At 35.1% G+C, this 23,738-nt stretch overlaps 1 protein-coding gene across 11 annotated transcripts in view; it reads right to left on the bottom strand.

Annotated features, from left to right (window-relative positions):
- The window catches only part of RALGPS2 (Ral GEF with PH domain and SH3 binding motif 2), a 188,075-nt gene that overhangs the window by 98,990 nt on the left and 65,347 nt on the right, over positions 1–23,738 (bottom strand). For all 11 annotated transcript variants that reach the window (XR_014243467.1, XR_014243468.1, XR_014243469.1 and 8 more), the window contains 3 exons: positions 12,239–12,328; positions 8,417–8,509; positions 1,744–1,870 (listed from right to left, as the gene is read on the bottom strand). Coding sequence is in view for 7 of the 11 variants with exons in the window: in XM_082388448.1 (XP_082244574.1) it covers positions 1,744–1,870; positions 8,417–8,509; positions 12,239–12,328 (310 nt within the window). In the remaining 4 variants the exon portion in view is untranslated. The remainder of the gene's footprint in view (positions 1–1,743; positions 1,871–8,416; positions 8,510–12,238; positions 12,329–23,738) is intronic.

The following is a 23,738-nucleotide window of genomic DNA, read 5'->3' on the forward strand; positions in this document are numbered from 1 at the left end:
AAACATTTCGATGAGAAAAAAATACAATCATAGAATCAGTAAATTTTAGAATGAGAGTTTAGCAGCTATAATTGGAAAGATGCTAGATCAGAACTTCAGATCTGTCATTAACTAGGTTTTAGGATTATGAGCCAGCTCTTTTACCTTTCTGGACTTCGGTTTTCTCAATTGTAATATAAGTGAATTAGATACAAGAGACCACTGTGGTCCCAGCCAGCCTTAAGAAGAACATGATTCTGGTCCTATGTGTGCTATTTCTAGGTAAAGAAAACAAGGCTTAAAGAAGACAATACAATGACTTGAAAAGTTAGTATGGTAGAGCCATTTTGGAATTTATGGTTCCCAGTTCTCAGTCTAATGTTCTTTATGCTATAAAAAGTTTATGTTTTTATGGAGTATGAAGATATTGATGACTTTTTAAAATCCTCTATTCTTCCTCTCCCCAAATTACATCTTTCAAGAATGGGCACAGCCAAGGTGACAAGTGGTAAAAAAGTGGAGCACATGCAGAATATCTTTCCTAATATCCAGCTTACAGCCTCTCTGATTGAGTCATGCTTATTATGGCCCTGAACTATTTATCAAAGAAACAGACAAATGGTATGTAGTGGCCACTATCTATACAATGCATAGGAGTATTCTGCCTTCAACACAGGGTGTACAACATTCCCCATTCCCACTGGAATTCTAGAATGTCCCACAATGGTCTAATGAGTTCAAGTCTTCTCTGACAAACTAAGGCTGATGCCGTAGAGCAGCTGAATGACAGTGTTATCAACTGTCTTTGTCTCTACTTTGTGTTCCGGTCACTGGTATTGTAAAGACTTCAAAGTTTACACTGTAGAGTCTCCTAAACAAGTAACAGGTTTTTCCATTATTTTCAAAAATAGTTATAGTGAAATCCAGTATGAGTCGTTACATAAAAGACAAAGTGGAGATAGGGGAGCAAAGGGGATACTGGGACAAAGCAAATGTTATCATTTGATTACTCTCTACATGGGATCAAACCAATTTATTTTAATGCATATACTAGGTATATATAATATAAAGTATTTTCTGTATTTAAATTTACATATACATTTAAAAAGGCATAGTTTCAGTCTTTTTTATTCAAATACCTAATAAGGCATTACTATTCATATTTTGTTGAACATAATCTTATAATGTTATTAGGTTCAATATTTCTTGGAATTCATCAACACTGTAAAATATACAGTAAAGAGATACATTCTTAGGCAAATAATATGTCAAATACAGATTTGTCTGTCTCAGCACTGAGCTAAATTTCCACAGCTAAACGGCTAATTTCTTCCAGGAAAACAGTAACACCAATATTCATTGAGACTGCTTTTCATAATTCACTGTAAAATATCTGCCAACTACATAAAGCAAGAACTCACGATGTTGAAAATAAATTCATTAAATCTTTTGATCAATTTCTTTAGTTAATGTTAAATATTTTTACAGCATTAAACTTCACTGCAAACTACTGGTTCATTCTTTAAAAGCATTACTAAAATAGGTAAAACATATTGCTTTACCATATGGTCCATCTCTAAGAAGAAATGAAAATACACTCCAGGTAATAAGCTAACACATTCCTCTAGTCTATTTTTTCAACTTAACAATCCTTTAATTTCTTTAAAGGATACACAAACTTTTAAAATATATTGAATTTTATATAAACTACTGATTAAGGCAGAGCAACAACCAGGCATAATGAACACACATGATGTAACTCACCTAAATAGGGAATGCAAGGTGTCATCTTTAAGCTACTTATATAGTCTCTGAGTCTTTTGTAGTTATCTTCTTTACTCATTACATATTCTAATTTTTCAAAGGTAGTTTTGTCTTTTCGACTTAATAACTAAAAAACAAACAGAAAAGCCTAAGTTATTTCCGAATCCAATTTTATTATAGCAAAGACTTGGAGTTATATTTACTATAAATTTGAATTTTAATTTCAGTTATATCTTCTTTAATTATATTTTGGTAGTATATAAATAAAACAAAATCAAACATGTCTATTCATATAATAAACCCAAATTCATTATTTTTAAAATACAATATACTTTGTATGTACATAAAATAATTAACTTACTAAGTAGTAAATTATAATACATTATTTCTTGTCTTGTCTTTACTATTTTAAATGGCTAAACAATTTTTATTAATCATTTCCCTAATTTAAAATAATTATGTATTCATATTCAGCTCAAATGCCCAAATATTTTCATGCATTGTCCCCTGCCTCTTCAAAGATAAAGATAATTCTTACATAATCATTAAGAAATAAATACTGCATTTCATAATTTAAGTAATAATTTTCCTTGATAAATCTAATCATGGCTAGTCCTACCAGTAACTATGAAACTATGATTTAGGGCTTCCCTGGTGGCACGGTGGTTAAGAATCCGCCTGCCAATGCAGGGGACACGGGTTCGAGCCCTGGTTCGAGAAGAGCCCACATACCGCGGAGCAACTAAGCCCATGAGCCACAACTACTGAGCCTGTGTGCCACAACTACTGAGCCCATGTGCCACAACTACTGAGCCTGTGCTCTAGAGCCTGTGCTCTGCAACAAGAGAAGCCACAGCATGAGAAGCCCGTGCACCGCAATGAAGAGTAGCCCTCGCTCTCCGAAACTAGAGAAAGCCCACGCACAGCAACGAAGACCCAATGCAGACAAAAATAAATAAATAAAATAAATAAATTAAAAAAAGAAAAACAACTATGATTTACATGTTTGGATTTTTGACAAGACATTTTTTTCTTTGATCCCTTTGACCAGTGCTATATTGCACACAGTTGATCAATCAACTGCAGCTGTTTTAGGAGGCTTGAGGAGGAGATTTGTAGTGGGTGCCCTTTGAGAAAAAATGGAGCTATCAAGGGGAATAAAAGAACAAGCAGGGTCAGTCACCCAAAAGGCATTAACTAAAAGATTCAGAAAATATGTATTTTTAAGTATTCCAAAGACTCTGGAAAAAATTTTTTCTCTTTAAATATGTGAAGTTACTATTTCATTATGATGTAATCAGATTTCACTTTGTATCATAAAATATTTATGTTATTTTATAGTAGGCAAAACACTTCCACCAATAAAATTCTAATTCTCCTATGAGGTTAACAGAAAAGTCAGAGGATTGATTTAAAGTTGAGGTGACTGAGATTCAAAGGAGAAGCAGAACATATCAACACTCATCAGTCATCCACTCACAAAGACTAGGTCCTGTTTTTCAGGGTCTCAGTCTGGTCCTGGAGACAGAAAATTCTAACACCTGGTCTTTCTAGTATTACAAGCAGTACAGTTGGAATTGATGTTGGAATCTATTTTTCACAGGCTCCAAGATGCAGATTATCGTTGGATAATCTTTATCAAAAAAATGTCTGACCCATATCCCTCTCTCTTTAAAACACAAGAGTTCAAGGAGTTCTTTGCTTGAATGTTTTAGATAGATTTTCCAGGGTCTGAAACACTGGTTTCACAACTTTCTGTGGCCCAGCTTCAAAACACTTGATCGGCATTTTCAAGATTAGGTGCAACTCTCTGCTGAGTGACCTGTAAATCCAAACATCGTTTTCTCTCCCACATAACAAAGCATTTAGATATGCAAAATATACTGACATGACATAGCAGGGATAAAAAGAAACTTATTCTTTTTTTCCAAAGTCAATCATTCTAAAACTCTCGTACAGTATCAGGAGAAACAAATTACTTGGAACTCATAACTGCTCTTGACACATCTGAAACACAAAACTAAAGAACCACACAGTCTAATATGTATAAAAGTAACTTATATTTTGGAATTTTCATAACAAATCAATAACCAGATTGAAAGGATTCAATATGGGGTGGCATAGCAGAGACTTGTTTTCAGAAGACTATTTTAAAAGGTTGTGGTAAAATATACATAATGTTTACCATTTTAACCATTTTGAAGTGTACAGTTTAGTAGCATTATCGGCCAATCACTGCAACCATCCAAGGCCAGAACTCTTTTCATCTTCCCAAACCGGAACTCCATACCCATTAAAGAGTAGCTCCCCACTTCTTGCTCCTCCCAGTCCCTGGTAACCACCTTCTACTTTCTGTCTCGACCAATTTGACTACTCTTGGTAACTTTTATATATGGAATCATTCAGTATTTGTCCTATTGTGTCTAGCTCATTTCATTTAGTATGATATCATCAAGATTTATCCACGGTGCAGCATGTGTCAGAATTTCATTCCTTTTTAAGGCTGAATAATATTTCATGGTATGTTTATACCACATTTTGTACATCCATTTACCCGTTGTTGGACATTTGGATTGTTCATACCTTTTGGTTATGGTTAATCATGCTGCTTTGAACACTGGTGTAAAAATATCTGTTTGAATCCCCACTTTCAATTCTTTTGGGTATACACCCAGAAGTGGAATTGATGGATAAATGGTAACTCTATGTAATTCTAATTTTTTGAGGACAAATCCTATTATTTCTAATCATTTTTTTCTGACTGTGCTGGCTAAGATCTCTATGTTGAATAGAAACGGTGAAAATGGGCATCCTTTTCCTTGATGTTAAAGCGAACGTTGCTAATATTTCCCCCACTTAGGATTTTTTCTGGTACATTCCCTTTATCGGTTTTAAAGAAAACCCCAAACACTCTCATTTCTTCATTCATATGATCTTTATTATCTTCTAACTTGACCCGATGCGCTACCCCTCCCAATTCTTTCCAACTGTACCCTCTAGGACTCAGGGTCCATCCTCTGCAAAAGCCTCATCTTTGACCTTTTCTTGAAGCATTCTCTTTCTTCTCTTACAAACGTTGTAACATCAGTCTGGAGTTCAGTTAGGTGCCATTCTTCCTCCTTTCTCTTCACAATTCCTTCCAGCTTATTATCACACTATCCTCCCCAAAATCTTCCAGCTTCTAATTAGAAGCACTAGATCAGTGCTGTCCAATCAAATTTTGTGTGATGATGGAAATGTTCTACGTCTGTGCTGTCCATACAATAGCCACTAGCCACATGTGACTAGAGCATTTGTAACATGGCAAGTAAGACTAAGGAACTGAACTTCAAATTTTATTTAATCCTAAGGATTTAAATTTAATAGCCACATGTGGCTAGTGGCTATAGTACTTGACAAAAGAACACTAGATTACAACACTTATATTACAGTCATTAATAGAGCTACAAGTCATTTTCCCATCATTAAGATTTTAGTAGCTGGAGAAAAAGAGTCTATGAACCAATATTATTCTTATATCCTGATGATTGCAGTCTTCATACAGACAATACTCCAAATACCCTGGTTTCTAAGTTTCTTCACTCCTCTTTGAATCATCTTATCGTCCACCACTCAGCCTCCACTCCCTAGGACATCCTGAACCCAAAAAATATTTGAGGGTACCAGGATATCCACCAGTTACCATACTACCTTTTCATTGTTCATTATCTCTTTCCTTTTACTTGGGTTAAACTCCTCATCTATCACTAAAACAACTTTTACATTTGCCTACTTTATCTCTTATACTATCCTTGACCCCTCTGTGGTACAAACAAGCCTAAAAAAATTCCATCTCTGCTTAAATACAGTTATCTGCACGTCTTCAGGTTAATGCTGAACACCTGAACCTGGCTGGAGACTACATAACTTTGCTGACTGGTTTCACTCTAAGTTCATGACCAAAAATCTCAAGTGGACCTTCATAAGACCTACCAAACCTACAATGTTTCCCTAGTTAATTCACTCTCACACTCTCCTAGATGACTTTCATCCTTTCCTCCTTCTTCAAACCCCCAACACCTCCCCCATTCTCAACTAATGACCTTGCTTCTTATGTCTTATGAAATAAAGCATCAGAAGAACTTCTGCAGAATCCCACCACCAAATCTACCAACATACCTGTGTCTGTAACCAAATGCATCCCCTTCTCTCCTGTTAAAATGCATAAACTGTTCCTGCCCCACTAGAGTACTGGACCTCATTCCCTCGTGCCTAATCTAGTAGGTATCACTGGAGTGACTCTTTGCTCTCTTACTGTTTCCTCATTCTATTATATTAGATCATTGCACCAACATACAAATATATTGTCATGGATCTCATCTTCAAAATGAAAACAAAACGCCACAAACCTTTAATCTCCTATTTCCCTCCAGCTACTGCCAGATTTCTCTACAGGACCTCACCCCAGTCCTTTACAGCAAAATTCCTCAAATGCATTCTCTGTACTTACTGTCCCATTTTTTTCTCCACCATTCTCTCAAATTCAATCAGTCTTTCACCCCACCACCGTACTGAAGCCACCTCTGCCAAGGTCACCAATCCTTTCCAACTGCCAGATCCAATGGTCATCTCAAAGTTCTCATTTGACACAGGTGAGCACTCTTTCTTGAAACACTTTCTTTACCTGACTGTGGAAAACTTCTACCCGTGATATTTCCTTTGTTGATTACAATCTCATGTTTTAAATACTATCTTTATGCTGATGATCGCAAAAATGTATCTCTAGCTCTAACTGCTCTATTAAACTTGTATACCTAGCTCTGACCTTATAGTTCCACATGAATATTTTATCAGCCACCTCAAAATTGATATGTATAAAATAGAACCCCTCAACACTCCTTCTCTATACCTCCCTGAATATCGGTAAATTGCATCTCCATTCTCTGATTCGATGCCACCTCTCTGAACTCAGCTCCTATCATCAACTACTCCTTAAGCTTGTTTCACTCTGCCAACACTGACCACCCTGCTGTTCTGTGAACATTGCCAGGCCTTTTGCACTGGCTATTTGTTTGGAATTCTCTTCTCTCAGATATGCACATGAATGTTTTTCTTAATTACTCTAGGTCTCTACCCAAATGTCACTTATCAGAGACTCTTACCACACATCACAGAAAGGAAAGCACGGAAGTATTTTATACCTCATTTACTCTGCTTTACTTTTCTACAGAGCATTTATCACTATTTATGATATATCATTTATTTATTTACAGCTTATCTTTCCCCAGTAGAATGTTAGCTGTACAAGAATGGGACTTCGTCTACATCATTCACTACGCATGTGAAGCAATTAGACAGTGCCTGGCACAAAGCGGAATGTTTTAAAGTTTAATATAAACACCAAACATTTTATTCAGATTAATAATGGAGCTGTTACTAAATTTAAACAAAATTATTTTCCATTCAATACATGAGGGAGACAACGAAAATAACTTCAAGGAAAATAAAAATTAACTTGAGGGAAATGTATCTCATTTCTAAACCACAATATAAACCAGAGTATAATTCTTTTCCCTAAAACTTCAAAGATGGAATTCATAACTGTATATTTATAATCATTTCCATTCCCTCATTAAGTTCAAATTTTAATAAATAAGGTCATCATTAAAAATAATTTTTAGAGTAGGAAAACCGTTCACTCAGGTGTTTCTAAAATACAAATAAAATATAAAGAGGACCATAAACTCTTCCAAGCTAATGTTTTTCCAGTATAGAAATCTACCCTGATTTTCATGAGAAACATCTGTCTCTTTAGATACTATGAAAAGTGAAAACAGCACTAGGCTAATTAAAAACAAAGTTATATTTTATCAAGTAAAAAATTGTTTTAAAGTCAGTCAAGTCTTTATTACAGGACAGTAAGAACACACTAACCCTCTGTACAAAATGTAGTAAACAAAATCATTCCTCTTTTACATTAAAGAACAGTATAAATATGAACAGATTTAACTGAATCTAAAATTTCAGTTATATAAAATCTAAATGAAAAATATCTAGAAACCTTGAGGCCAGTATCCGGTTAATCAACTGTAAAAGTACACAAATTTGCAGAAGTAAAAATTCACACCCTGACCTTGTTAAAGTAATAGAACCAAATATGATTAGCATACTACCACAATGTGCAGAAACACTGTCTACTTTCATGTTAACTATCAGATTTTCCATTATTCCTAAGGAAACAACCTGAGAGTTTACTGACTAAAAAATAATGGAAATCTGACTCAGTAAATTTTTTTTTTGAAATTTAAAATGTGTATCTTCCTCAAATTTTCCAAAAGCATAATCTTTACATGATTAACACAATTTTTTTTTTGCATTTACACTTTCCCATCAGTAAGCTTGAAATGCTATTTTGTCAAAGATGTTTAAAGAGGTTCTAGAAAAATGAGTTCCTAAAGAGCAGAAACCAAGCACCAAGTTGTAATTTACCCAAAAAATACCTAACAAGCCTAGTGAAATACTTATTTAAGGAGAGAGAAAAAAATATGTAGGTTTCAAAGAACAGTACAAAGTACTTCAAAAATCCTTATCTATTATCATAATATTAACCTTACTAAGAACTATAAAAGGAACTAACACATCTTTACTTCCAACAGGAAGTCTAACCTTTCATTAACTAAGGAAAATTACTCACCGCCCATGTTTTAGTCAACCTGAAAATTGGGGCACTCTGTAAGCCAGAAACCACTGCCATAAGTGCATGAAGGTTATTCAGCTCGTATAGTTTCTGGAAGATTTAAGAAAAGCAGGGAGGAGAGATGAAAAATAAACAGCATGAATACAAGACAACTTTAACAACAAGTATAATCCAGGCAACTGGTAGTGTTCTAGTACTTATTACCCTCATTGCTGAGATATGTCTTTGGGGTATCCACCATGTTTACAGTAAGCTGATTTCGGCCCACAATAGAACTTCCACATTCTAACTTGGCACTGCCCCCAAGCTCTGGGAACAAATCTACCTCTAGTTGTGTAATACATTAAGAAAACCAAAATTATGGCTCAGTATCAAGGTTACCTGGTATGACCATGCATCCTCATTTCTAGTAAGCAGTTTCCTTCCTTATACTGAAATATTACTAGCCTCTGCCTTATGATCCAAGTTTAAAGGAAGAGTCCATGCCCAGGATCCTGATCTGGTGTCCTACTCAGGATCCCCATTATTCCAGGGCTTGGGTTCAAACCTGCTTTCCATAGCCCTCCTCAATTTCCTGCTTCCTCCTGGCTGAATCCTCAAATCCTTTGTTCCTTGTTCATGTCGGGATATCCACCTGCTTGCCAATACCAGACCTTGCTTTTTACAGCCTCCCTGCAGAAGGCTCCCATCTAATGCTAGGTTCCACCCATTTACCGAGAGATCTACTATTTTTGTCAAATTATTGCTAATTGCCCAGGTTTCTTCAAACTATCAGATGCTTACATATCAATGGTCTTATCGTTTAAAAACTTTCCTCACCATGAAGCGACTCCAAGGCAAAAATGGCCTGTTTTGAATATGAAAACCAAGGAAAAGTGAAGGGTTCTATTCCTCTGAAGAACCCTAACTAATACCACCTTAACTCAGGTCTCAAAGAACCCCCATAAAATTTCTAGAAATATGAACTCAAGTAAAAGAAAAAAAGGAAAAGGAAAAGGATAAACACAAGGAAACAAGAATTCACAAATGGAGAACATCAGGTATTGGCCTCAAATAAAATGAAGATTAAAAATGAAGGCATTGGGGCTTCCCTGGTGGCGCAGTGGTTGAGAATCTGCCTGCCAATGCAGGGGACACGGGTTCGAGCCCTGGTCTGGGAAGATCCCACATGCCACGGAGCAACTGGGCCCGTGAGCCACAACTACTGAGCCTGCGCGTCTGGAGCCTGTGCTCCGCAACAAAAGAGGCCGCGACAGTGAGAGGCCCGCGCACTGCGATGAAGAGTGGCCCCCACTCGCCGCAACTGGAGAAAGCCCTCGCACAGAAACGAAGACCCAACACAGCAAAAATAAATAAATAAATTAATTAATTAAAAAAAAAAAAAAAAAAAAACTACCAAGTTTGAATTTCCCTCTACTGTTTAAAAAAAAAAAAAAAAAAAAAAAAAAAAAAATGAAGGCATTATCTAGAAAGCAACACAAAAGCCAAAGGGTCTTTTAAAAAAATGTGAAATAAAAGATTAAGAGACATCAAAGGAAGAGCAAAAAAGGCCAGCATTTATCTCAATGGAGCTTCAGAAGGACATGATAAAAAACAATGGGGTAGAAACAATATGAGAGATAATGGTGGATTATTTTCTCAAATTACTGAAAGACACTAATTCCCAGGGCTAGTAAGTTCAAGAAATCCCGAGTAAATTAAAAAAAAAACTAAGTCTGGAATAGCATTTTTCAAGAACAAGGGTGACATAAAAATGCTTCCAGACACAATAAAGGGAACTTTAAAAAAAGATTTAAAAAATGGTGCCAACAGGATTATTCATATGGAAAAATGTGAACTGGGATCCATAATTCATACATATTATATCTAAAATTTCAGATGAATTAAATACCAAAATCAAAGCTGTAGAACTTTTAAAGAATAATATAAGAGAAAATCTTTGATATTCTCAGAGGTGAGAGTAAGATATTTTAAGTGAGATATTCTTAAATCAGAAAATGAAAGTTAAAGATTAATACATTTGACTATTAAAATTAAGAGCATCTATATCAAAAGATAACATGAAAAGAGTTATAAGACAAGTCACAAATAGGAAGATGTATGCAAAGAATATAGCAAAGAACTTTAGCATCTGGAATTATATTTTTAAAACTGCTATAAAAATCAAAGACCAATACTATAATAGAAAATTGTTCAAAGATCTTGAACAGACATTTCAGGAGAGAAAACCTAAATAGCCAACACACAAAAAAATGTTATTTTTCATCAGATTCAATGAAAGTTACTGGTCTAATTGTCATTTCTTTGAAAATAAATTTGTCTTTTCTCTCTGTATTTCTAGGGCTCTAACCTGCAGTTGAGCACCAAGAGACTCACACATGAATGCTTTATAAGCAGTGGTATTTATAACAGCAAAAATCTTGAAACTCCTGCCCGAGTTTCTGGGCTGTCTGCCCTACAGATTTCAGATTTGCCAGTTTTCCCCCACCTAATCACACGAGATAATTTCTTAAATCTTTTTATACGTTATATACATATATATATGTGTGTATTTTTTTTTTCTGTCTCTACAGAACCCTAACTGAAACAACCTACTAAAAGAAGAGAAAGACCTGCCAGTTTTATAACAAACTGAATGCAGAAGGCAAGTCTGACTAGAGGGATTTAAGAGACAGAAATGAGACAAAAAAATTATGAATTTAGGGCTTGAGATGAAAGTAAACACTATCAAAAATAACTCAAAGTCTACGAGTCTGAATTGGAATTAAATGATTATTTGATGAGGATAATGGCAGGTTTGATGGACAAAATTTGGTGGTTTTGAGTGGAACATACAACAAGTACATAAAAAAACCTAACAAAAATACCAGAAAACAATAATGCAAATTCAGGATCTATGGAGAAAAGTCATGGACTTCTATTAGCTAAAACCCAATATTTATCTAACATATCACAAAGAATGTTTTTAAAAATTTTATGACACTTCTGCAAAATATCAAATTTTCAGAAGGCTAGCTCTGCCACCTAGTGCCATAGAATGTTAGAATACAATTGTTCCCAGGTGCTCAAGGGAAATATGGAAGAGTTATGACTTACAATTATTACATTTTTACAATAATTTACAATTGTAAAAATGATATCCTCATTTTATTCCATCTTCATTCACAGGTGAGATGAGTTATGCATTTATTATAAGAATAATGAGGGATGTGGTTACAATTATACCTCTTTTTAGTTAACATAAATTTGGAGTTGTTACAAATTTTAATAAAATCTTGAATGTCCTATTCCATCCTCCTCTCTAAATTTTGACTATCCTTGAAATCCATGTTCTATTTCTCTTGCTGCATCTATTATCTATGCTGCTCAATTAAGGTATTTGGTTAACATCCTCATTTATACTATTTAAAAAAAAATAAAGTCTTATCATTCTCCATATGGTTGGCAGAGTGATCTATTTCAAAGGCAAATAATTGATACGTATTTTTCTACTTAATCCTATAAGGCTTTTTCAATCACCTGCAGAATAGACAAATATTTTATAAATATTAAACTTCATCATAATCTGACCTCTGCCCAGTCAAATATTATGTAATTCAGCTTCTCTGAGAGAGGGAGGAAAAGTATAAAAGAAAGGGAAGGAAGACAGGAGGAATAAAAGAAAAGGCAATGGAAACAGGCATTCAATTTAAAAAACGGACTTATATTAGTCAGTAGGCCTTATTTTCTGGTGTCGATAAATAGTGTCACAGGCAAACATTTACTTACAAGCATTGCTAAATGATTAAACTCAAAAATAGAAACACAAGTTTGTCTTACCTTAGCAGTTTTAATATAGTGGCTCAAAACTTCTGCTCTAATTTTTAATGTTTGAGCATGAAGAATCTCTCTAACAACCCAAAAGCTTACCTGCAAATAAAAATTAAAGACAGTTGAATAGCAATATTCTTTACTTACTAGGATCAAATTAATGACAAGAGCTATTTGAGAAATAGATAGCTGTTTAAAAAACAATACTTTCTCTTTCCCTTGATTCACCACCAGGACATAACCAATCTTCAGATGTTGCATACACTTCATATGTACACAGACAGATACAGATATGTATATATGTGTGTACACACACATAAAAACATCACTACTACAATTTTTAATTTGTAAAAGCTAATACAAATTTTGAAGGAAAAGAGAATGTAATAAAACCAGAGTGATGCAACATGAACACTATAAAAGTGGTTTTTGCTGTATTTTGAAACACTCTGGCAGAATTAGATAAGCTCTAAGATCAGACATTGTAAAACATGCTATAGTATGTTTTACTGTGGCTGTGTAATCCCATGTTGCCATTTTATTTACATTGAGTAGAATCGTAAGTGTAAAGAATCTCAAGTACAGTTTTTCTGGTATGAATAAAATGAGATAAAATATAAAATATCATAAAGAAAGATATATCTAAGTCACTCTAAAATTAAGATTGTATTTTTTAAATTATGTAATGTTTTCTAATTCAATGAAACCATTTTCAAGATTTCTTTTAAAAAACATTAAAAACCATTCATCAGAAGGCAGACTAGATCTGTAACATTACTAAAATGCTCTACTCTGGTGAAAATAGTGGGCTTATCATATGATATAAAGTAATATGTATGTAACATATTCATGTACTATGAAAGCAAAATCAAAGCACTATCAGTTGGTTCAAAATTATACAAACCTAAAAATAGGATGCAGTTAGAAATCTTAGTGCAAAGGATAAAGCCACTGCCTGATATTTTGTCACCTTTTCTTAGTGAGAAATATTTTAGATTTTACTTGCAACTTTCATCTCTAAACAAATGTGTAAATGTAAAATGTATATATTTTACCAAGCCATCTTTATATTTGTTACTATACTTGAGCTACTAATGGCAATAATTATTCCTGATTCTAATAAAGTTTACTTCTACAGTATATCTAAAGTTATACTTTAGATATTTTAACAACCTTAGCAAATATTAATTACGATTCAATCTAAACTGCATGATCATTGACTTAATTAAATTTTATGTCAAATTTTAAGACAAATACTACGGTAATTTAAAAACATGGCCACTCTATATGGGAAAAGAATCTAAAAAAGAGCGGATATATGTATTTGTGTAACAGATTCACTTTGCTGTACCCCTGAAACTAACACAGCATTGTAAATCAGCTATACGTCAATAAAAATTTTTTTAATTAAAAAAAATAAATAAATGAAAATAAAATTAAAAACATGGCCACAAATTCTTTGTCACTCCTCACATTGAAAGTTGGGGTGTATGTCAGCTCTCATTGAACCTAGACAAGCTCATGACTGCTTCAAGAAACAGAAAATTAACAAAGCTGATGCTGGCTTCCAGGGTAAGGTCAAAAAAGAACATGTAGCCCCTGCCTTGACTGCTGGAACATTCTCTCTGGGATTCCTAAACTACCATGTAAGAAGTCCAACTACCCTGAGAGCACCATGCCAGAAAGGCTAAGTGTAGGTGCTCCCCAGTTAACAGTCCCAGCTAAAGCCAACCACACCTGAGAACACTGCCCCAGAATGATCAACACTGAGGCATAGCTTAATGAAATTACTGGACTTAAAGGAAAAAAATCTTTAGGCTGAGACAAAAAGAGAAAGTGATTTTTAGGGAAAAGAAAATTTAATTATCATCAGACTTTTCAATAGCAACACTTTACCAGAAAAAAAATGGAGTACTATATCAAATACTATCAAGAAAGAAAATTTCATACAAAGGACAGGCAAACTTGTCAACATGTAAAAACCCAAGAATTATTGTTCCGATGAACCCTTCCCAAGTAATTTCCTGGAGAACGAGCTTCAGACAGTCAAATGACTAGAGAAACATCAACATGAGGATTGTAGTGAGCATTAAATATGCACTTACTCACAGAAATAAGAGTAATGAGGGTTAAAAGAAGGAGAGTATGTTATATAATGCCTATATGCCCAGACAATATATACAATTATAAAAAAACACATTTGCAAAACATATAGTTACCTCTTTATAGGAATATTATTGGTATTAGTATTGTTATTCTGAGACTGTTATTTGTTATGTAGGCTAAAGCAAATGAGTCACATAGGATACTGTATCATGCCCTGTGTTCCCTGAAAACCAGATTGTGGGTATGGAAGAAAGGATATGCATGTATAATATGGAAGAGGTAAAGTAAAACTCTGGTCCTGAATTTGAATTAGAAGTATTAATAAGAACTCATGAGATATTTTATCTTTAAATAGTTGTGTGTGTATGATATATAGATATCCTAGCTATATCTGCTGAAAAGGCCTAGAAATTATGGTCACCCTAGTAGCAATGAGCATTTTTAGCATCCAGGTCCATTTCCCACTATAAGAAACCAAGGTTTATTAAAGAAATGTTGATTCCAGGCAGGGGGCAGGTGATGGACAAAATGAACATGCAACATCTTTGCATACAAATAGCAAAGAAACTGTTACAAGATTACTAGGGTCATGAAAAGGGACATGAAAGCCAACCTGAAGAGACTTCCATTGGCCAAAGATGGGACAATGTGAGTTTCAATAAGGGTAATAATTGCAATGGGTTGAAACACATCATCTTTGTTTACATTTATGAGTTCAAAATAAAATTAAAATAAACTACTTGGTCTTCGTTAAATGATAACACCAATTCATTATCTTCAGAACTGCTAAATAAAGAGAAAAAAATCAAATATTTATCCTTCCTTGCCTATAGGAAATGGACCTCTGGGTATGCAAATACTAGATGAGGGAAAAATGTCTCTTTATAAAAGCATTCCCACTAATAAATAAAAAAGAATGAAATGAGAATTCACCTTTTAACAACCTCAAATAATGGATCTAGACAACTGCTAACATCACAAAAAAGACCTGATGAAAAAACCCAACACAACCCAGACTCTTGCCAAAGGCACTGAACCCAACTGAACCTTTGGAACCAGCAGCTAATTTCTAGAAAACATAGAACATATTAAACTGCACTGAATGCAGTCTAGACTGTGGGAGACTCTAGAGGTTCCTCCACAGGTAAATAGTAAGGAAATGGATAAAGGGAGAAAGTGTAAATTAAAAAGTGGTGGAGAGAGGAACCAAGATGGTGGAGTAGAAGGACGTGCTCTCACTCCCTCTTGAGAGAACACCAGAACCACAACTAGCTGCTGGACAATCATCGACAGGAAGACACTGGAACTCACCAAAAAAGATACCCCATGTCCAAAGACAAAGGAGAAGCCAAAATGAGATGGTAGGAGGGGCACAATCACAGTAAAATCAAATCTCATAACTGCTGGGTGGGTGACTCACAGACTGGAGAACACTTATACCACAGAAGTCCACCCACTGGAGTGAAGGTTCTGAGCCCCACGTCAGGCTTCCCAACCTGGGGTCCGGCAACGGGAGGATGAATTCCTAGAGAATCAGACTTTGAAGCTTAGTGGGATTTGACTCCAGGACTTCGACAGGACTGGGGGAAACAGAGACTCCACTCTTGGAGGGCACACACAAAGTAGTGTGCGCATTGGGACCCAGGGGAAGGAGCAGTGACCCCGGGGGAGACTGAACCAGACCTACCTGCTAGTGTTGGAGGGTCTCCTGCAGAGGCGGGGGGTGGCTGTGGCTCACCGTGGGGACAAGGACACTGGCAGCAGAAGTTCTGGGAAGTACTCCTTGGTGTGAGCCCTCCCAGAGTCTGTCATTAGCCCCACTAAAGAGCCCAGGTAGGCTCCAGTGTTGGGTGGCCTCAGGCCAAAGAACCAACAGGGAGGGAACTCAGACCCACCCATCAGCAGACAAGCTATTAAAGTTTTACTGAGCTGTGCCCACCAGAGCAACACCAGGCTCTACGCACCACCAGTCGCTCCCATCAGGAAGCTTACACAAGCCTCTTAGATGGCCTCATCCAGCAGAGGGCAGACAGCAGAAGCAAGAAGAACTACACTCCTGCAGCCTGTGGAACAAAAACCACATTCACAGAAAGATAGACAAGATAAAAAGGCAGAGGGCTATGTACCAGATGAAGGAACGAGATAAAACCCCAGAAAAACAACTAAACGAAGTGGACATAGGCAACCTTCCAGAAAAAGAATTCAGAATAATGATAGTGAAGATGATCCAGGACCTCAGAAAAAGAATGGAGGCAAAGTTCGAGAAGATGCAAGAAATGTTTAACAAAGATCTAGAAGAATTAAAGAACAAACAAACAGAGATGAACAATACAATAACTGAAATGAAAACTACACTAGAAGGAATCAATAGCAGAATAACTGAGGCAGAAGAACGGATAAGTGATCTGGAAGACAGAATGGTGGAATTCACTGCTGTGGAACAGAATAAAGAAAAAAGAATGAAAAGAAATGAAGACAGCCTAAGAGACCTCTGGGACAACATTAAACGCAACAACATTCGCATTATAGGGGTCCCAGAAGGAGAAGAGAGAGAGAGAAAGGACCAGAGAAAATATCTGAAGAGATTATAGTCAAAAACTTCCCTAACATGGGAAAGGAAATAGCCACCCAAGTCCAGGAAGCACAGCGAGTCCCGTACAGGATAAACCCAAGGAGAGACACGCCGAGACACATAGTAATCAAATTGGCAAAAATTAAAGACAAAGAAAAATTATTGGAAGCACCAAGGGAAAAATGACAAATAACATACAAGGGAACTCCCATAAGGTTAACAGCTGATTTCTCAGCAGAAACTCTACAAGCCAGAAGGGAATGGCATGATATACTTAAAGTGATGAAAGAGAAAAAACTAGAACCAAGATTACTCTACCCAGCAAGGATCTCATTCAGATTCGATGGAGAAATCAAAAGCTTTACAGACAAGCAAAAGCTAAGAGAATTCAGCACCTCCAAACCAGCTCTACAACAAATGCTAAACGAAATTCTCTAAGTGGGAAACACAGGAGAAGAAAAGGACCTACAAAAACAAACCCAAAACAATTAAGAAAATGGTCATAGGAACATACACATCGATAATTACCTTAAACGTGAATGGATTAAATGCTTCAACCAAAAGACACAGGCTTGCTGAATGGCTACAAAAACAAGACCCATATATATGCTGTCTACAAGAGACCTACTTCAGACCTAGGGACACATACAGACTGAAAGTGAGGGGATGGAAAAAGATATTCCATGCAAATGGAAATCAAAAGAAAGCTGGAGTAGCAGTACTCATATCAGATAAAATAGACTTTAAAATAAAGAATGTTACAAGAGACAAGGAAGGACACTACATAATGATCAAGGGGTCAATCCAAGAAGAAGATATAACAATTATAAATATATATGCACCCAACATAGGAGCACCTCAATACATAAGGCAACTGCTAACAGCTATAAAAGAGGAAATCGACAGTAACACAATAATAGTGGGGGACTTTAACACCTCACTGACACCAATGGACAGATCATCCAAAATGAAAATAAATAAGGAAACAGAAGCTTTAAATGACACAATAGAGCACATAGATTTAATTGATATTTATAGGACATTCCGTCCAAAAACAGCAGATTACACTTTCTTCTCAAGTGCGCATGGAACATTCTCCAGGATAGATCACATCTTGGGTCACAAATCAAGCCTCAGTAAATTTCAGAAAACTGAAATCATATCAAGCATCTTTTCTGACCACAACGCTATGAGATTAGAAATGAATTACAGGGAAAAAAAACGTAAAAAACAGAAATACATGGAGGCTAAACAATATGTTACTAAATAACCAAGAGATCACTGAAGAAATCAAAGAGGAAATCAAAAAATACCTAGAGACAAATGACAATGAAAACACGATGATCCAAAACCTAAGGGATGCAGCAAAAGCAGTTCTAAGAGGGAAGTTTATAGCTATACAAGCCTACCTCAAGAAACAAGGAAAATCTCAAGTAAACAATCTAACCTTACACCTAAAAGAACTAGAGAAAGAAGAACAAGCAAAACCCAAAGTTAGCAGAAGGAAAGAAATCATAAAGATCAGAGCAGAAATAAATGGAACAGAAACAAAGAAAACAATAGCAGAGATCAATAAAACTAAAAGTTGGTTCTTTGAGAAAATAAACAAAATGGATAAACCATTAGCCAGACTCATCAAGAAAAAGAGGGAGAGGACTCAAATCAATAAAATTAGAAATGAAAAAGGAGAAGTTACAACAGACACCACAGAAATACAAAACATACTAAGAGACTACTACAAGCAACTCTATGCCAACCAAATGGACAACCTGGAAGAAATGGACAAAATCTAAGAAAGGTATAACCTTCCAAGACTGAACCAGGAAGAAATAGAAAATATGAACAGACCAATCACAAGTAATGAAATTGAAACTGTGATTAAAAATCTTCCAACAAACAAAAGTCCAGGACCAGATGGCTTCACAGGTGAATTCTATCAAACATTTAGAGAAGAGCTAACACCCATCCTTCTCAAACTCTTCCAAAAAACTGCAGAGGAAGGAACACTCCCAAACTCATTCTATGAGGCCACCATCACCCTGATACCAAAACCAAAGATACTACAAAAAAAGAAAATTACAGACCAATATCACTGATGAATATAGATGCAAAAATCCTCAACAAAATACTAGCAAACAGAATCCAACAACACATTAAAAGGGTCATACACCATGATCAAGTGGGATTTATCCCAGGAATGCAAGGATTCTTCAATATATGCAAATCAATCAATGTGATACACCATATTAACAAATTGAAGAATAAAAACCATATGATCATCTCAACAGATGCAGAAGACAGATGCACAAAATTCAACACCCATTTATGATAAAAACGCTCCAGAAGGTGGGCATAGAGGGAACCTACCTCAACATAATAAAGGCCATATATGACAAACCCACAGCAAACATCATTCTCAATGGTGAGAAACTGAAAGCATTTCCTCTAAGATCAGGAACAAGACAAGGATGTCCACTCTCACCACTATTATTCAGCATAGTTTTGGAAGTCCTAGCCATGGCAATCAGAGAAGAAAAAGAAATAAAAGGAATACAAATTGGAAAAGAAGAGAAAAACTGTCACTGTTTGCAGATGATATGATACTATACATAGAGAATCCTAAAAATGCCACCAGAAAACTACCAGAACTAATCAATGAATTTGGTAAAGTTGCAGGATACAAAATTAATGCACAGAAATCTCTTGCATTCCTATACACTAATGATGAAAAATCTGAAAGAGAAATTAAGGAAACACTCCCATTTACCACTGCAACAAAAAGAATAAAACACCTAGGAATAAACCTACCTAAGGAGACAAAAGACCTGTATGCAGAAAACTATAAGACACTGATGAAAAAAATTAAAGATGATACCAACAGATGGAGAGATATACCATATTCTTGGATTGGAAGAATCAATATTGTGAAAATGACTATACTACCCAAAGCAATCTACAGATTCAATACAATCCCTATCAAATTACCAATGGCATTTTTTACGGAGCTAGAACAAAATCTTAAAAATTTGTATGGAGACTCAAAAGACCCCTAATAGCCAATGCAGTCTTGAGGGAAAAAAATGGAGCTGGAGGAATCAGACTCCCTGACTTCAGACTATACTACAAACCTACAGTAATCAAGACAATATGGTACTGGCACAAAAACAGAAACATAGATCAATGGAACAAGATAGAAAGCCCAGAGATAAACCCACGCACCTATGGTCAACTAATCCATGACAAAGGAGGCAAGGATATACAATGGAGAAAAGACAGTCTCTTCAATAAGTGGTGCTGGGAAAACTGGACAGCTACATGTAAAAGAATGAAATTAGAACACTCCCTAACACCATACACAGAAATAAACTCAAAATGGATTCAAGACCTAAATGTAAGACCGGACACTATAAAACTCTTAGAGGAAAACACAGGAAGAACACTCTTTGACATAAATCACAGCAAGATCTTTTTTGATCCACCTCTTAGAGTAATGGAAATAAAAACAAAAATAAACAAATGGGACCTAATGAAACTTAAAAGCTTTTGCACAGCAAAGGAAACCATAAACAAGATTAAAAGGCAACCCTCAGAATGGGAGAAAATATTTGCAAATGAAGCAACGGACAAAGGATCAATCTCCAAAACATATAAACAGCTCATGTAGCTCAATATTAAAGAAACAAACAACCCAATCCAAAAATGGGCAGAAGACCTAAATAGACATTTCTCCAAAGAAGACATACAGATGGCCAAGAAGCACATGAAAAGCTGCTCAACATCACTAATTATTAGAGGAATGCACATCAAAACTACAAAGAGGTATCACCTCACACCAGTTAGAATGGGCATCATCAGAAAATCTACAAACAACAAATGCTGGAGAGGGTGTGGAGAAAAGGGAACCCTCTTGCACTGTTGGTGGGAATGTAAGTTGATACAGCCACTATGGAGAACAGTATGGAGTTTCCCTAAAAAACTAAAATAGAGTTACCATATGATCCAGCAATCCTACTACTGGGCATATATCCAGAGAAAACCATAATTCATGAAGACACATGCACCCCAATGTTCATTGCAGCACTATTTACAATAGCCACGTCATGGAAGCAACCTAAATGCCCATCGACAGATGAACGGATAAAGAAGTTGTGGTACATATATACAATGGATTATTACTCAGCCATAAAAAGGAACGAAATTGAGTCATTTGTTGAGACGTGGATGGATCTAGAGACTGTCATACAGAGTGAAGTAAGTCAGAAAGAGAAAAACAAATATCGTATATTAACGCATGTATGTGAAACATAGAAAAATCATACAGATGAACTGGTCTGCAGGGCAGAAGTTGAGACACAGATGTAGAGAACAAATGTATGGACACCAAGGGGGGAAAGCCATGGGGGTGTGGGGATGGTGGTGTGCTGAATTGGGTGATTGGGATTGACCTGTATACACTGATGTGTATAAAATTGATGACTAATAAGAACCTGCTATATAAAAAAATAAATAAAATAAAATTCAAAAATTCAAAAAAAAATAGTGGTAAACATTTAACAAATTAAAAAAACTGGCAAGGCTAAACTAGCGATCACATTTATGTGATAAAACTACAAACATCAGACAGTTGGTACTATAAAAGCCAAGACAGTGGGTATTGCTGGAAGAAGAAAGGGTGTGGACTGAGATGAGGCACTTGGAGGGGTTTCTAGGGTAGTTAGCAAAACTTCATTAAACCATATATTTGTTTTGTGGGGTTTTTTTTTAATCCATGTTTTATTTTACAATAAGTGGTTTAAAGTAAGAAATAAGAGAAGAATACAAATGACCAGAGAGATTTGAAAATGATAGAACTTCTGAAAATGAAAAAAGAAATATGTGAAATTAAAATTAGGAAGAACTAGAATGAAAAGGTACACGAAGAGAGTGATCTCTGTTTTTCTTATTCACTAATATATCCCAAACATCAAGACCAATGCCCAGGACATAGTAGGAGCTTAATAAATATTTAATTGAATGAAAATGAAAGTTGAAGTCATTTTATACCAGATTGCAAAGTTTGATGATAACAAACGTTGACAGGGATATGCAGTAATGAAAGCTCAATGCAAATTTGGTACAATCATTCTGAAAAAAATTAGACACTGTCTTGTGTAGTTAAACATGGATATACTCTTTATGACACAGATTTTACATCTAGGCACATATTTTTTCAAACAAATCACAGTGTTTTTCACCCATTTTATGATATCAGTTTAGTAAGTCTAAGCAGCAATGTTTTTCAACTGCTTTTTTTATTTAACAGAAAAAGATCAAAGTACATATCATCTAATACAAGTAAATATTATTTCAGAAAACTTTAATTTCTGTATTGGGTTGCAATGTAAAATATTTTATCTAATTGTGGGTCACAGTCAAAAAGTTTGAAAGCCCCTGCCTAAGAAACTACTGCACATGGGCACCAAAAAGACTCTTAGAATATTCATAGCAACATACTTCATAACAGCAAAAAATTAGGAGACACATCTCATGTCTATCCTCAAAAGAATAATAAATTCTTTCTGATACATTCATGCAATGAAATGCTAGAAGACAGCACTGAAAAAACAATGAACGAGAGCTACATACATGACCATGGATACAGCAGAGAAACACACAAGTGAAAAAAGGCAACCACAGAAGACTACATATAGTCTGATGATATATTTTTCAAAGATGAAAAACAAGCAAGATATACAACTTGCTGTTTAGGGGTACAAATATTTCTGGTAGATCTATATATACGGGAATTATGAGATGAGTTAAAAAATTTTTAAATCAAGTTTAAAAAAATACAAAAGAAAGAAGAAAATAAAAATTTTTAGATAATGGTTACCCCTTAAGTGAGGATAGAACAAATAATATGTAAAATACTTCAACAGTTTTGGTAATATTCTATTTCTTAGTTTAGGTGGTGAATTCACAGTTGTTTATCAGAATATTTCCTAATACATAATAGATTAACCATATGAACTTGCCAGTTTTGTAGGCTAAAAATGGTCAAACATTGGCAATTTCATAAGATTCAAACAAACATTTAACACATTCTTAAAAATATATCAAATATTTCATTAAAAAGTAAATCCTGGAAAAATTTTATTCATAGGCTATTTTTAACTCTAGTTGCTTTATTCAGGGTTTTATAATCATATAAAAGCATTATGAAAACCTTTTATTTGCAGCCAAACATATGTTAAGCTTTAAAGATAGTTTCTTAATTTTTTATCATGGAAATCTTCAAATGTATACTGAACTAAACAGATGATAATAATGAAGTCCCCAGTACACATCAACCGGCTTCAACAACCAAGTTATGGCCAAGTTTTCTCACCTCCACCCTCACCCTGCCCTCAAGTGCCCCATTAATACTGTGAAGCAAATCATGGACAATATATAATTGCATGTATAAATATTTTCTAAAAGGAGTCTTTTTATAAACATAACCTAAAATCATTATCATTCCTAAAAACATTAATTTCCAATTATTAGTCAAATTTCCAATTATCGAAAGGTAACAGTTAAAAGAAACTTAGACAACCCTTCCCCCAATTAAAAAAAAATCAGGAAGCCACTGGCCAGAAGGCACGAATACAAGTTATTAGAGAAATAGCGAAAATAGAGTGATTATTAAAATTATGATAGAGTGAAGTCATAGGAGATTATACAGATACTTAAAATGTTTACAAAATGATTTTATGATACAGTAACATTTCATGGTATGTTAAGACAATAGGACTGTAAATTACATGTACAGCATTATTTCTATTAGAGTAGTAAAAAAATAAAGAATGGAAG

Source organism: Balaenoptera borealis, assembly GCF_965194805.1.
Source record: "Balaenoptera borealis genome assembly, chromosome: 1".
NCBI classification, from domain to species: domain Eukaryota; kingdom Metazoa; phylum Chordata; class Mammalia; order Artiodactyla; family Balaenopteridae; genus Balaenoptera; species Balaenoptera borealis.